The 14,297-nt window shown below is 44.3% G+C and overlaps 1 protein-coding gene across 1 annotated transcript in view; it reads right to left on the bottom strand.

The window, feature by feature from the left end:
• SLC9A9 (solute carrier family 9 member A9) overlaps positions 1 to 14,297 on the bottom strand; it is a 626,265-nt gene that overhangs the window by 293,320 nt on the left and 318,648 nt on the right. The window contains exon 9 of the mRNA XM_002716580.6: positions 10,022 to 10,110. Within this exon, the coding sequence (XP_002716626.3) occupies positions 10,022 to 10,110 (89 nt within the window). The remainder of the gene's footprint in view (positions 1 to 10,021; positions 10,111 to 14,297) is intronic.

Raw genomic sequence — 14,297 nt, 5'->3', positions numbered from 1 at the left:
AGAAGACCTCCCTCTTTGTCTCTCCCTCTCTTTGCCTATAACTCTGCATCTCAAATAAATAAATATATCTTAAAAAATTAAGAAAGAAAGAAACCTGGCTATTCTACTTCCAATCCAGCTCCCTAATATGCATGAGAAAGCAATGAAAGATGGACCAAATACTTGGATACCTGTCACCCACGTGAGAGAAATGAATGGAGTTCTGGGCTCCCGACTTTGTCCTGGACCATCCCAGCTGTTACAGCTATTTTGAGAGGTGAAAAAGCAAATGGAATATTCTCTGTCTGCCTCTCCTCCCTCTCTCTGTCACTCTACCTTTCACATAGATACATACAGAAATCTTAAACATATACGTATATTTGAAGTCACAGAAGGTTAAGATAAATTTAGACAATATGTATGTAAGGAATATATTAAAAAGAAGTGCAGTGAGGGTTAAGATTGATGTCATTGGGGCTGGCACTGTGGGGTAGCGGGTAAAGCCGCCGCCTGCTGTGCCAATCTTCCATATGGGTGCTGGTTCGAGACCTGGCTGCTCTACTTCCAATCTAGCTCTCTGCTATGGCCGGGGAAAGCAGTAGAAGATGGCCCAAGTCCTTGGGCCCCTGCACCCATATGGGAGAGCCAGAAGAGGCTCCTGGCTTTTGGTTTCGGATTGGCATAGCTCCAGCTGTTGCAGTCAACTGGGGAGTGAACCAGTGGATAAGAGACCTCTCTTTCTCTCTCTCTCTCTCTCTCTCTCTCTCTCTCTGTGTGTCTCTCTCTGCCTCTCCTTCTCTCCCTGTGGAACTATTTCATATAAATAAATAAATCTCTAAAAAAAAGATTGATGTCATGGAAGGCAATTATCAAATGTGCTGTTAACTAACCCTTGAAACCACTAATACAGAAAACATCACTGTTAATTCAGCCTTTCCTCACTAGCTATAAAGGCTGTTTTTGTAAGGCATAAATCTGATTATCATTGTCATCCCCATGCCCAAAAACCTTAAGGAAGTACCAGCCTTGTAGGATGGAGTTCTCCACACTGAGACGCTAAGAGGCCCACTTGAACTCAACTCTGCTTTAATTCTCAGCTCTCAGGGCCAGCGCTGTGGCACAGCGGGTTAACGCCCTGGCCTGAAGCGCTAGCATCCCGTATGGGAGCTGGTTCTAGTCCCGGCTGCTCCTCTTCTGATCCAGCTCTCGCTATGGCCTGGGAAAGCAGTAGAAGATGCCCAAGTCCTTGGGCCCCTGCACCCATGTGGGAGACCCAGAAGAAGCTCCTGGCTCCTGGCTTCAGGTCAGCGCAGCTCTGGCCGTTGCAGTCATCTGGGGAGTGAACCATCGGATGGAAGACCTCTCTTTCTGTCTCTACCTCTCTCTGTAACTCTGTCTTTCAAATAAATAAAAAATAAATCTTTAAAAAAAATTCTCAGCTCTCTCCCTAACCTATACCAGAGGCCTGACACATTCCTCCCACTTCCCTGAAGCAGCCTGGGGTTCCAGTCATGGTGTTTTAGCCCTGTTCCTGGGACTCACTATGCTCTTTGCCAGCACTGTGCTTTTGCATACTCTTTTCTCTTTGCTTTTACCCTCACCCCATGAAATCTGCATGATAACCTGTTGTGTGCATCCTTCCATGTCAACAATTACCACATGAGGCATGTGGGGACACATGTGTGTGCCTGTGTTTGTCCCCTGCTACAACAGGACCTCCTTAGGGCAGGAGCCACATCTCATCTGCCTTTGTTCCCCTGACCCCTGGCATGGGGCCTGCCATGCAGCCACTGTAGTGCTTGGTACACACTCAGCTCCTGCTTGAACTGAGAAGCTGGGAAGCCTTCGGTTGCTCCCTGGGAGGTTGAGTAGCAGAGACAGCAGGTTTGTATTCTCTACCCTCAGTACTCAGGTGGTATTAGAAAAAGCCATTGCAGTCAGTCACTTGGGAGCTGAAAGTTTTTCCAAGAAGAAACGTGCAGCCCTTAGTGTGAACATTTTCATCCCAGTAGGAACCAGGGACCTTTTGGTTTTTGATCACCTCATCCTTGGAGTTGATTTGACAACCTATTAAAATGGTTTATCAAAAGATTGTATCTCAAGATCAATGGCCAACATTGATTTCTCTTCTCATCTCCATGCATTGCAATCTCTAAACAAGTGATCCTTGTCCAAACCTGGAAGGACAGAGACACATATCTTATACTCTATGTCAAGGTCCAGAATATTAGGTGTAGAATGTGATCCTTAAAAACTATTCATTTAGGGGAAGGTGTTTGGTGCAGTGATTAATCCAGTGTCTGGGATTGAGTCCTGGCTCCAATCCTGATTCTGGCTTCCTGCAAATGTGCATGCAGGGAAGTAGCAGTCCATAACTGAAGTATTTGGGTCCCTGCAACCCATGTGGGAGACCCAGATGGAACTCCCAGTTCCTGGCTTCCTCTCCACCATTCCTTGGATGTTCTGGGCATTTGGGGAGTGATTCAGGAGATGGGAGATCTCTCTCCCTCTTTGTCCCTGTCTCTTTGCCTTTTAAACAAAGAAAAATTATGAAACAAAACTAGTCACTTAGTTCCATCATTCCTTTTATAGATGAGAAAGCTGCAGTTCACATGTGATTACCCAGAGCTCCAATAGCAGAGATGGAGGAAACCCCAGGTTTCTAGCATCTCAGTCAAGTGTTGTTGTTGTTTTTTTTTCTTTTCCTGCAATGTAATCTTGCCTCTCCCAAATCCTTTTCTTGAATTTTCTTACAAAGTCATGCACAGAACATCGAGTTTGGCTCCCACTGTCTATTTTTTTATTGGAAATTTAAATTTGGATTTGCTTTGCTGTTTTTCCATTCAATGGTGATAAACACTAAAAATATCATCTGGAGAAAAGAATGGAAATAAAATAAGCATCTGGAAAGAATGTGCTATAATGAAGATGTCTTTGTTCACCCATAAACACTAGACAAAGGAGCTGGCTTTTCAAAAGCAAATGCATGAAAACATCTTTGTCCAGGCCAACCTGTGTGTGGTGTGTATTTTAGGGAAAACTTAAAATGCACTGAAAATTGTAGGTTTTTCAAAGATGATGGAATCAAACATAAGGGAAATGACTGATTATTTGAATTAGGTAAAAGTATAACAAAGAGAGCCAAACATTTGCCCTTCCATTTATGCAATCAAGGTTTGATGAGTAAAGTCATGTTAATCCCCACAATTGCTACTATCCTGTCTACTAATGAAAGAATATTTAAAAAGAGAAAAAAAATCCTTTGAACCACAAAATTAAAAAAATGTGAATTTGAAATATGCCACTTGTAAACTTTGGCATATCCTCTAACATGTCATCCTGTCTATACTGTATCACCCCCATCATCATACGAAAGTACTGTTACTTCTCTCACCTTGGATAAAGTCTTCCCTTTGGCCCCACTTCTCCCTCCAGTTATCACTCCATTTCCCTGCTCCTCTTCAAAGAAAAACACCTTTGAAAGATTTGTCAATCCATGATGCTTCCAGTTCCTTTTCTCCTGTTCCCTTGAACCCACTACAGTCAGGCCTTTATCCCACCTCGCCACCAACATTCTTATCAGTGTCATTGATGATATTCACGCTCTTCCTGCTTGAAATGTCAGCAGCACTGGGCATAATTCACCATGTACCTTCTTGAGACACACTCTTCCTCTGACTTCTGAGACCCCTTGTTTTCTGGAGTTTCTTTTCCTTACTCTGTCTCCCTTGCTGGTTCCTCTCCTCTCCTCTCCTCTCCTCTCCTCTCCTCTCCTCTCCTCTCCTCTCCTCTCCTCTCCTCTCCTCTCCTCTCCTCTCCTCTTTCCTTTCTTTCCTCTCTTTCCTTTCTTTCCTCTCTTTGACAGGCAGAGTGGACAGTGAGAAAGGGACAGAGAGAAAGGTCTTCCTTTTTCCGTTGGTTCACCCCCCCAATGGCTGCTGCAGCTGGCACACTGCAGCCGGCGCACCGTGCTGATCTGAAGCCAGGAGCCAGGTGCTTCTCCTGGTCTCCCATGCGGGTGCAGGGCCCAAGGACTTGGGTCATCCTCCACTGCACTCCCAGGCCACAGCAGAGAGCTGGACTGGAAGAGGAGCAACTGGGACAGAATCTGGCGTCCCGACTGGGACTAGAACCTCACGGCTTAGTTTCTGGATTTCCAGAACCCCAGAACTCCTTTTTTTTTTTTTTAATGATCTACTGGTTTTTTTTTTTTAACTTTTATTTAATGAATATGAATTTCCAAAGTACGGCTTATGGATTACAATGGCTTCCCCCGCCCCTCCATAACTTCCCTCCCACCTGCAACCCTCCCCTTTCCCACTCCCTCTCCCCTTCCATTCACATAAAGATTCATTTTCAATTCTCTTTATATACAGAAGATCAGTTTAGTATACATTAAGAAAAGATTTCAACAGTTTGCACCCACATAGAAACACAAAGTGAAAAATACTGTTTGAGTACTTGTTATAGCATTAAATCACAATGTACCGCACATTAAGGACAGAGTTCCTACGTGAGGAGTAAGTGCACAGTAATTCCTGTTGTTGACTTTACAAATTGACACTCCTGTTTATGGCATCAGTAATCTCCCTATGCTCCAGTCATGAGTTTCCAAGGCTATGGAAGCCTTTTGAGTTCACCAACTCTTATCTTATTTAAACAAGGTCATAGTCAAAGTGGAAGTTCTCTCCTCCCTTCAGAGAAAGGTACCTCCTTCTTTGAAGACCTCCCAGAACTCCTTTTGAGGTCCCATCAAGCCCCTAGTTCTCTATGCTATCTCTACGCTACTGACTCAGAATTATATTTCTAGGCTAGACCTTGCTCCTGAACTCTAGAATTCTCAAACTGCCTCCTCAGCGGTTGCACTTGATTGTCTCATAACACTTTCCAAATTTAGCAGGTTGATCCTGAGTTCCCCAAATCTGTTACTCTTGAAGTTTCCCCTAGTTAATAATGATACTTCCATTCTTTCAACACTAAATCATACCATGCACATACATGAATGTCCTTAAAAGTCCCTGGGGGTCATCCAGCATTGTTCAGGCTCTCCATGACCTGTACATTGCCACTGCTCTGGTTTTTTGCCTCTCATTCTCTCCCCTAGTTCATTCTGCCCCAGCCACATCTGTCCCCATGCTAGGGGGACCTTTACATTTGTCACTGCCAGTTTCTTGGAAGCTCTGCCCCAGATGTCTACATGATTCCCTCTTCTATTTCCTTAGACATCATCCTCTCACTGGGACCTTCCATTGCCACCTGAGCTTAAATTGCAAGGCTGCCTTATGTACACTTCTAGCTTCCTTCCTTGCCTTATTATTGGCTTAATGGCTTATCACAAGCACACCATATATTTTGCTAATTTATTTTGATTATCATAAAGGTCTTCTACTGAGGATATTTTTACTCACTGTTACATCCCCAGCACTTTGAACAGTGGCTGTCACAGACTAGGCTCTCAAAAAATATTAGTTCAATGAATGAAAGCAATTAGTGATAATAAGAGCTATCTTTTAAGTACATAGAAAGTAAATGAGATAAGTACTTAGTGCATGTTAATGCACAATAAAGGTAGGCTATTTGCATTTATATAATATGCCCATAGGTATCGGTTAGAAATAATTTTTAAGTGGGAACTATGGGAAGGGAAAGAGAAATTCTAGTTAGAAGGGAAGGTATGGAAGCACACGGTTTCACAAGTCAGCTTCAGGCAAAGTAGACAGCTAATGGAAACGCCTGGAATTTGGTTCTGATGGGCTGCACTCAGGCCTGCCTAAGGGTGAGGAGATGAGGGAAGAAGGGGGTGGAAGGTAGGCTGGGACTTGTGTGAGTGGGCTCATAGGGTCTGTGTATTGTGCTCTGGATGTCTTGGGTGCGAACACTGGGTGCCCATGTCCTTCCTGAGTATCCCTGCAATGCTTAAAGTAAGTCTGGGCAGGAGGGCAGGGCTTGCAGGTCTGCCCATCTCTAGGACTAGAAGTGCACATCCGAAAGCAATGAACCACTGCACACTGGGGAAACGGACTGCCACATGTGTTCATCTGCTGTTTGGCAGAATGCTTTGCTGTTTCAGATTTAAATCTTTGTTGTGGGTAATAGTATCACAGCGTCTCTATTATGCTGCTTTTTTACCTCACACATAGTTTTTTTTTAATATGTTGGAGCAAAAATTAATTCATCTACATCTAGAGGGTCCTGATAATTTGCAAAATGTATTTTCAAGTAAAAATATACTTTTAAGGAGGCACTCTATAATTCTTGAAGCTATAAAGGATATATAATTATCAATAGGTTTTAGATCCAGATAGACATAGTTGATTAGCTGGTGTGAGACACATTTGATGAATAAAATCCCTCTGTAAATTATATCACTTGTATTTTACAACACAAAGTTCACTTACAAAGATTTTCCCTAGACTTCACTAACTGACTTCATAGCTCGTCATGGGAAGAGAGGCAAAGAGATTGTGTAATTGCAGATTCTCCTGTAGACAGCATGGACCCAATGTAGGAAGATGCACAGGTAGATACTGTGTCTGGCAGCCATGGGATGTTTTCCAAGCCTTTCCTAGTTTGAGAAAGTGCATAGTAGCAGTCTCTATGTTCTATGCCTCAGCATTTCTCTACAATTTGTAGTTGGTTTCCCATGTGCCATTTGAACTCTACTTGCCACACTGGTGTAGATGTGACCAAGGGTCTCTTCTCTATTTATTTCAAAGTGCTGACCTTAGCTTCTATATTATGGAGAATGCGCTATATATGTAGATATATGTACAGATATGCATGTATATATAAATATGTATACTGCTATGTATGCATATGAGAGGACAAAGAAATAAGAAACATACAGATCTGAGTCAGAACAGCAATGAGGAAAGAGTTATCCTTCATTATTCTCCGAGTTACCACGTTCCAGGTGCCCAGGAAAGAAGCCTGTAGGGCAAACAGGGAATGGGGTAGGCATTGAAGAAGGAACTTGTAAAAATATGCTCCCTTAAATGATAGTGCTATCCAATGGATCCTGGCAGCCCATCAGAGAGTTCTTGTCAAGCCATTCAGAGGGAGAACAGAAGGCTGTGGGGCACTGATTTTGGTTTGTCTCCCCTAGGTGCTGGCTGCTGTCTCACCATGAGATGAGTTGTCTTTGAAGTTCTGCAGAGCAGTCTAGAGAGCATGACTTAAAAGTGCTAGTCCCTAAACAGGGTTCAGCTTCCCAGAATACAAATGCTCAGAAAACCAAAAGAGGCCAGGAAAAAGCAGCCCAAGACAGTTCCCTGTAAGCCCTGGAGAATACTAGTTGTCTCTGTAATTAAAAGGATCCTAGAAGATTCTATATTAAAGATTTCTGGGTATTGGCATCAGTTTTTTAAAAAAAATATTTATCTATTTACTTAAAATTTAGCGTTACACACAGAGAGAAGAGAGAGAGAGAAAGAGAGAGAGAAAGAGAGAGAGGTCTTCCATCCACTGGTTCACTCCCCAAATGGCCGCAACAGCTGGCGCGGCACTGATCTGAAGACAGGAGCCAGGAGCTTCTTCTGGCTTTCCCATGTGGGTGTAGGGGCCCAAGGACTTGGGCCATCTTCTACTGCTTTCCCAGGTCATAGCAGAGAGCTGGATCAGAAGTGGAGCAGCTGGGACTTGAACTGGTGCCCATATGGGATGCTGGCACTGTAGGTGGCGGCATTACCCGCTATGCCACAGCGTCAGCCTTGTGGTATCAGTTTTTAGGGTTTGTTTTTGTTTTATTCAATGGGGTTTAAAGTTTCTGTAGTTGCTTTTTGTGATTCTCTGAAGCCATCTGACATGATGGGCAGAGGGGAAGGGTGATTGTGCAGAGTGTCTGGGCAGATGGAGGTAGGGTCAGAGCCAGCTGAACTTGGCGCATGACAAAGAGAGGGATGAAAGCAATAGCTACTTTAGAAAGCTTTAAAGCCAGCCTTCAAGAGCTCCTAGCTAAGAATTCTTGGCTGTGTCCAGGTTTTGCTCTGGTGTCACTTTCGCTTTCTCCACCCCACTGCCCGAATATCACATCACATGTTCTCAGCACTGTTGGACATATTATAGGAGCCTCTCTACCTGCATTCACATTTTGGGATAACTTTCACCATCCAGTACAATTCTTCATCACTCCATATATCTACGCTTCCTTGCCCTATAACTTTGCAGTGCTCTCCCAATGGGTCACAGGCTTAACTAGCCTCTAAGCTTTGGGATTGAGTCATAGATTTAGATATTTAGGATACGTGATACAAGCAGAGGCTTGTTCTTCTGTTAGGGGAATAAGGACAGACACATGGTATTGGTAAAGGCGCCCCAGCCAAGCCTACCCTAGAATAAAGCCCACAGTAAACACACAGATACTTGAATGAGATCAGTTATACTCAGCTCAAAAGTGCTTGACCTTGCAGGTATATGATACGTAAGTACGTACTGTTGGGTTCCATTGTAATTGTGTGATTCTTTATTATACAGCAAAAGCTAACTGATACAAATGCCATTCTCTCCATGATTCCATGGCTACTGGAGTGATATTTCTAAAACAGTACTTCTAAGACCCCTCAATAATTTCTTGTATTGAGCCAAATTGTGTCCTCCACCCCATCTCTCCAATTTATATTTTGAAGTCCTAACCCTTAGTACCTCAGAATGTGACTTTTTTTGAGAAATGGAGTTATTCCTAATGTAATTAGTTAAGATGAAATCATAGTGGAGTGGGGTGGGCCCCTAACCTAACATGGCTGGTGTCTTATTAAAAAGGGGAGCATTTGGAGATGGCCACACAAGAAGTGAGCATGTGGGAACATGAAAGCAGAGATCAGGATGATATGTGTGCAATCCAAAGAACACCACAAATTGGCAGAAATCTGAGAGTAAAATAGAACAGATTATCCCTCGCAGCCCTTAGAAGGAATTGATCCTGCCAATAAGCTGATCTTAGACTTCTGGCTTCCAGAACTGGGAGACAATACATTTCTTCATTACCTTTAGGATAAAGTCTAAATTTCTCCACGAGGTACATACGTCCTTCCTAAGTTGGTCCACGGCTGTTATGCATGGTCCTGCGCTTTCTTCCCTCACTGTAGCCCATGTGCTTACCCCCTCCACTAGCCACACTGAACTATTTACAGAGCTTCAGTCAACCACTGAAGAGACTTGGTCAGTGTTGATCCCTTGACCTCCAAATGCATTTTCTGCCGTCTTCCATCGCCCACTAGACCCAAATCTTCACCTAGTTAACTTCCACTTGCAGTTCATCCTCCAGATTGGACATCATCTCTGGAAACATTCTCTTGACCTCCCCAATCCAAAATCTGAAACACCGCTCCACTAAATGCTCCCACATACTCTGCTCAGATATTTGCACTACAGTACTAACACACTGTGACTGTGGTTCATTACACAACTACACATCTATCTTCTCATCAATGAACTCTCAAAGGTTGGGTCATATGCAACCTGTCTTTGTATTCTTGGTACCTTGCACAGTGCTTGGCCCTGAGTTGCTGCAGAGCAAGTGTTTATGGGAGGAATATATATATATATATATATATATGTATGTGTGTGTGTGTGTGTGTGTGTTCATGGGAAAATATCCAAGCAAATGTGTTCTTGGTATAAGGGGGAAGCTTTCTGCTTGGGTAACAACTGGCAGTTGAGTTTGCTTGGAAGCAAAAGTACCCAATTAAAGACCAAACATCACTTCCTGACTCCTCCTCATTTCCTCCTCTCTCTATAACTACCCCATCTTACATGCTTTATAATGCTTTTAGATGTAAGTGACGGTGAATTGTTACTGACAGTAGGCCTTTCATCTTCAAGACTGACAGTCCACGGTCCACATCTCTCAGGAGGGACTGTTATAACTATATTTTTGCTTACCAAGAGAATTGTTAATGGTTATCCTGGAGGGAAAAAAAATCTATAAATATCCAACCCATAATGAAGCCTTAAGCTTACTTTCTCCCTTTATGAAAGAGATTCTTTCCAAGTACACTGCCAGAATCACTACATAGCCATAACACCGAGAAAAGAGAGCTTTTACCTGTTTAGTCCTCATCTTGGAATCCGACGACAGATTGTTATAGGTATAATGAGCCTGTGTGACTCCGCAGAAGAGAACAGCGACTATCCCTGAAATTCAAAAACAGGGCAGTTAAAACCAGTTCCCTTTCTCATGGATGTCAAAGGCTATGGCTCTATGGCTCTCCCCATTGGAAAACAGACTTGGTATCAGTAGAATTAAAACTGCTGGTAATTATTATAAGGACACCTGGCTAAATCTTGCTACTTCCTTTAAACAGGGATCTCAGGGCTAAACATAAAGAAAAGCAGAAGTAGGTTCTTGAGAAAATGAGTAGATTCTTCCTGGATAGAAACCATTCCCTGGTGCTGGGTTAGGAAAGTTGTACTTGGAAACATATGCTTATTTCTTTTTTTATTTCTTTTTATTTATTTATTTATTTTTTGACAGGCAGAGTAGACAGTGAGAGACAGAGAGAAAGGTCTTCCTTTGCTGTTGATTCACCCCGCAATGGCCACTGTGGCCAGCGCACCGCGCTGATCTGAAGGCAGCAGCCACGTGCCTCTTCTGGTCTCCCATGGGGTGCAGGGCTCAAGGACTTGGGCCATCCTCCACTGCACTCCCCGGCCACAGCAGAGAGCTGGCCTGGAAGAGGGGCAACTGGGACAGAATCCAGCGCCCCGACTGGGACTAGAACCTGGTGTGCCAGCGCCGCAGGCGGAGGATTAGCCTATTGAGCCGCCGTGCCGACCAGACTTGGAAACATATGAACAAAACACTGTATGGTCAACTCTGGGTTTCCCACAGCTAGTGTCAATGACTTTGCTGCGTGTTATCCTAAATATTGGCATATTTGCTCAACACATTTGCTTCCTCCTATGTACCTTGGAGAGCCTGAACCGGCTTAGTACTAAGTTGTCATACCACCACTTAGCACTAAGTGTCATGATTCACACATCCAGGCCATCTACAAGGGTTTTGTTGCTCCTGCCAGTGGTCTCCTTTGCCAACGAGAAAGGGAAGTCCTTGTTTGCTCCCATGCCTCCTTCGCAAAGCTTAGTGCTTGGTCTTTGTGCAGCATACCCAAGACACACACTCCTGGAAGGGAAGCGGCTCTGCTCTTGTGTTCTTCCTACCAACAGTGGGCTCTTGGCTGCTCCTTGTCCTGCTACAGGATTTATTTCTGAAGCCACACTGTTCCCAGCTCTAAAAGCTCCATAAAGTCACAAATAACACTAGATGCTCTCTGTGGGTACAGGAATAGCATCCATGGGGCAAATGCATTATTTGTCCCTGGGCTCTGTTTTATTCTGTGTTATTGTCTCTGGGTAAGGGTGGAAAAGTGGTGGAAGCTACAGTCTACTTTGGTTTTAAAGATTAGATTAATTATGGGAAATTGGGCATAATGGAGGGCTTTGGGAAAAGTGCACAATATAAGTATTTCTCAACTCAGATCAAGGGGATTGAATTGAATTTTAAGCAGCAGTCTCTTTCCAACTAAAAACACTCATAAATTAAATGCTGATGATTCTTAAGAGTATAGAGATATGTGAACTGAATACTGACATTTCAAATGAATCTGCAATAAAAAATTTTAGAGACTTGAGCTTATCTTTTTTATATGTAGACTATATGCCTCTATTTTCACGTGGTTGTATTTCAGGTTGGCACTGGATAAAATATCACTAAGACATATCTACATAATACAAGTACATAAACATTTACAGAACTTATTTCATTTTAATATAACACTATAAATTTTAAATAAAAGGATAAAAACAAGTAGGAAACTTTGCCAAGAAATACACATTCGGTGAAATTTTTGACAGATTTTTGGATAACTTTTTAGTTCCTTAGCATTTCTTCAAAAATTCTAAGAAAAAAAGTGATTACAAAATACTATTTTTCACTCTTCACAGAATTATTGTTATAAAAACAATGACAAGCAGGGGAAGTTTTAGGATGTTGAAGCACCTTCAGTACTTTGAGGCACTGGAAGTATTGTAATATAGATTGTTTTGGTATCAAGTGTTTCTCTTTATTTAAGAATGTAATTTACCTGTTCTTGTGAGACTGTAGTCTGCTGGGGTTTCTGGGTGATGGCTAGCTAGTCACACTGCTCTGGGGGACCATTTTAGCTTAATCTTGGATAAAAGGGCAGCTGTGTGTGGGTAGTGAATAAATCCAAAGAATAAATAACAAAGAAGTGTTACAAGGCATGTCGCTCCCCCTCTTCGTGGAGGAGCGACACTAAACCCTGCCTAGGCTTCATATCCGAGTCACGGCACCATTATGTCGCTCCCCCTCTTCGTGGAGGAACGACACAGGACCCTGCGCTGTTCTTTCGTCTGCTCGGCCCTCCCCGGGTTTGCTGCTGGTTCTTCCCGGGTTGGCTACTATCCCTTCCACCTCCGTGGAAGGGCAGTTCCCCCTGCCACATTCCCCACTTCCGCAGGGGAGCGGCACACCGCCGGCCAGCTCTCTCGGGGGCTGCACAGGTGTTCCTTCAGATAGATGTTCCCCTTAGATGTTCCCGGTGCATGCCGTCTCTCTCCTCCTTTATAGTCCTCCTCCGCCAATCCTAACTCGGCTGCCCACACGCCGAGTACGCTGCTCTCCAATCAGGAGCAAGTCCTACAGTTTATTAGCTGAACTGGAGGCAGCTGTGCGGAAGCTGTTTACTTCTCTCCCAGCGCCATATTGTGGGAGAGCAGATGCATAGAATAAGTCTTAATTTCAGTAACTTAGTCCAGTCCGGATTGCTCCCCACAAAGGCATAGCGAAGGGATTAAGATCAATTGGCCACCTCCTGTGGACCAAGAATCATGCTAGCTTCATTTCCATTTTCTTTTTATTGCACTGATTTATTATCTCATAACAGCCTACAGTAACTGGGTAGCCCTTCCCCCTGACTTCCTCTTTTCAGTAATGGTATTTCCATTCTTCCTGCTGCTCAGGCCAAAACTTTGGGATCACCCTTTACTTCTCCTCTCACTGTACAACGGCAACCTTGTTGCCTTGTTCTTCAAGACTTACTCTGAATCCAACACCCTGCTCAGGCCCTCCTCCCCAGTATCTTTCATCCAATCCATTATCATAGCTTCCCAAGTGGCTGCACTCTCTCCCCAATAGTCTCCAGATTTATTCTTCCCCTAACAATAAGTGATTCTTTTCATAGTATTTATTTGAGAGGGCGGGAGTGGGGACTGGGAAGAGGGGGAGGGAGAGGAAAGAGAGAAAGAGAGAGAGAGAGACAGAGAGAGAAACTCCCTTGTGCTCTTCACTCCTTAAAATTTCTGCAATGGTCAGGGCTGGGCCAGGCTGAAGCCAGGATCCAGGAACTGACTCAATCCAGGTCTCCCATGTGGTGTCAGAGACTTGAGTACTTAAGCCATCAACTGCTGCCTTTCTGAGTGCACAATAACATGACACTAGATTTGGAAGCAGGGCTGGGGCTCAAATCCAGACACTCCGATGTGGGATGCGAGTGTCTCGAGTGACATCTCAACTTCTACCTCACCACCTGCCCCAGTAGTGATTCTTTAGAAATAATTCAGTTCAAGCCGGCGCCGCGGCTCACTAGGCTAATCCTCCGCCTAGCGGTGCCGGCACACCGGGTTCTAGTCCCGGTCGGGGCGCCGGATTCTGTCCCGGTTGCCCCTCTTCCAGGCCAGCTCTCTGCTGTGGCCAGGGAGTGCAGTGGAGGATGGCCCAGGTGCTTGGGCCCTGCACCCCATGGGAGACCAGGAAAAGCACCTGGCTCCTGCCATCGGATCAGCGCGGTGCGCCGGCCGCAGCGCGCCGGCCGCGGCGGCCATTGGAGGGTGAACCAACGACAAAGGAAGACCTTTCTCTCTGTCTCTCTCTCTCACTGTCCACTCTGCCTGTCAAAAAAAAAAAAAATTCAGTTCATGTTATTATTCTGCTCCTGACTTTGGTATGGATTCCCATGCCTTAACAGGCCCTGCAGGATCTGATCCTGATCCTCCTTGACCTCATCGACTGCATACCCCCTCGCTCGCACTGTCCTCCCTGAGAGTGTTCCACTGCAGAAGGGAGGTGTTTGCTCAAGTGGGTCCTCCTTTTTGGAAAGCTCCTTTTCAGATAGCCACACGCGTCCCTCCTTCCCTCAGATGACTGTCCAGATGTTACCTTATCGCACAGGCCTTCCCTATTCACTCCATAAAAATTCTCCTCCTCGTTTTCTACTTGATTATTCTGCTGTGTTTTTCCCCATATGGTTACCCCCTCCTAAACATTTCTTATATTTATCTGTTTATTTCTGCCTTCCCTCACT

The sequence above is a fragment of the Oryctolagus cuniculus genome, chromosome 4, assembly GCF_051225735.1.
Source record: "Oryctolagus cuniculus isolate XC-2025 breed Fujian yellow rabbit chromosome 4, ASM5122573v1, whole genome shotgun sequence".
NCBI classification, from domain to species: Eukaryota; Metazoa; Chordata; class Mammalia; order Lagomorpha; family Leporidae; genus Oryctolagus; species Oryctolagus cuniculus.
This window is presented reverse-complemented; position numbering and strand designations above follow the sequence as displayed.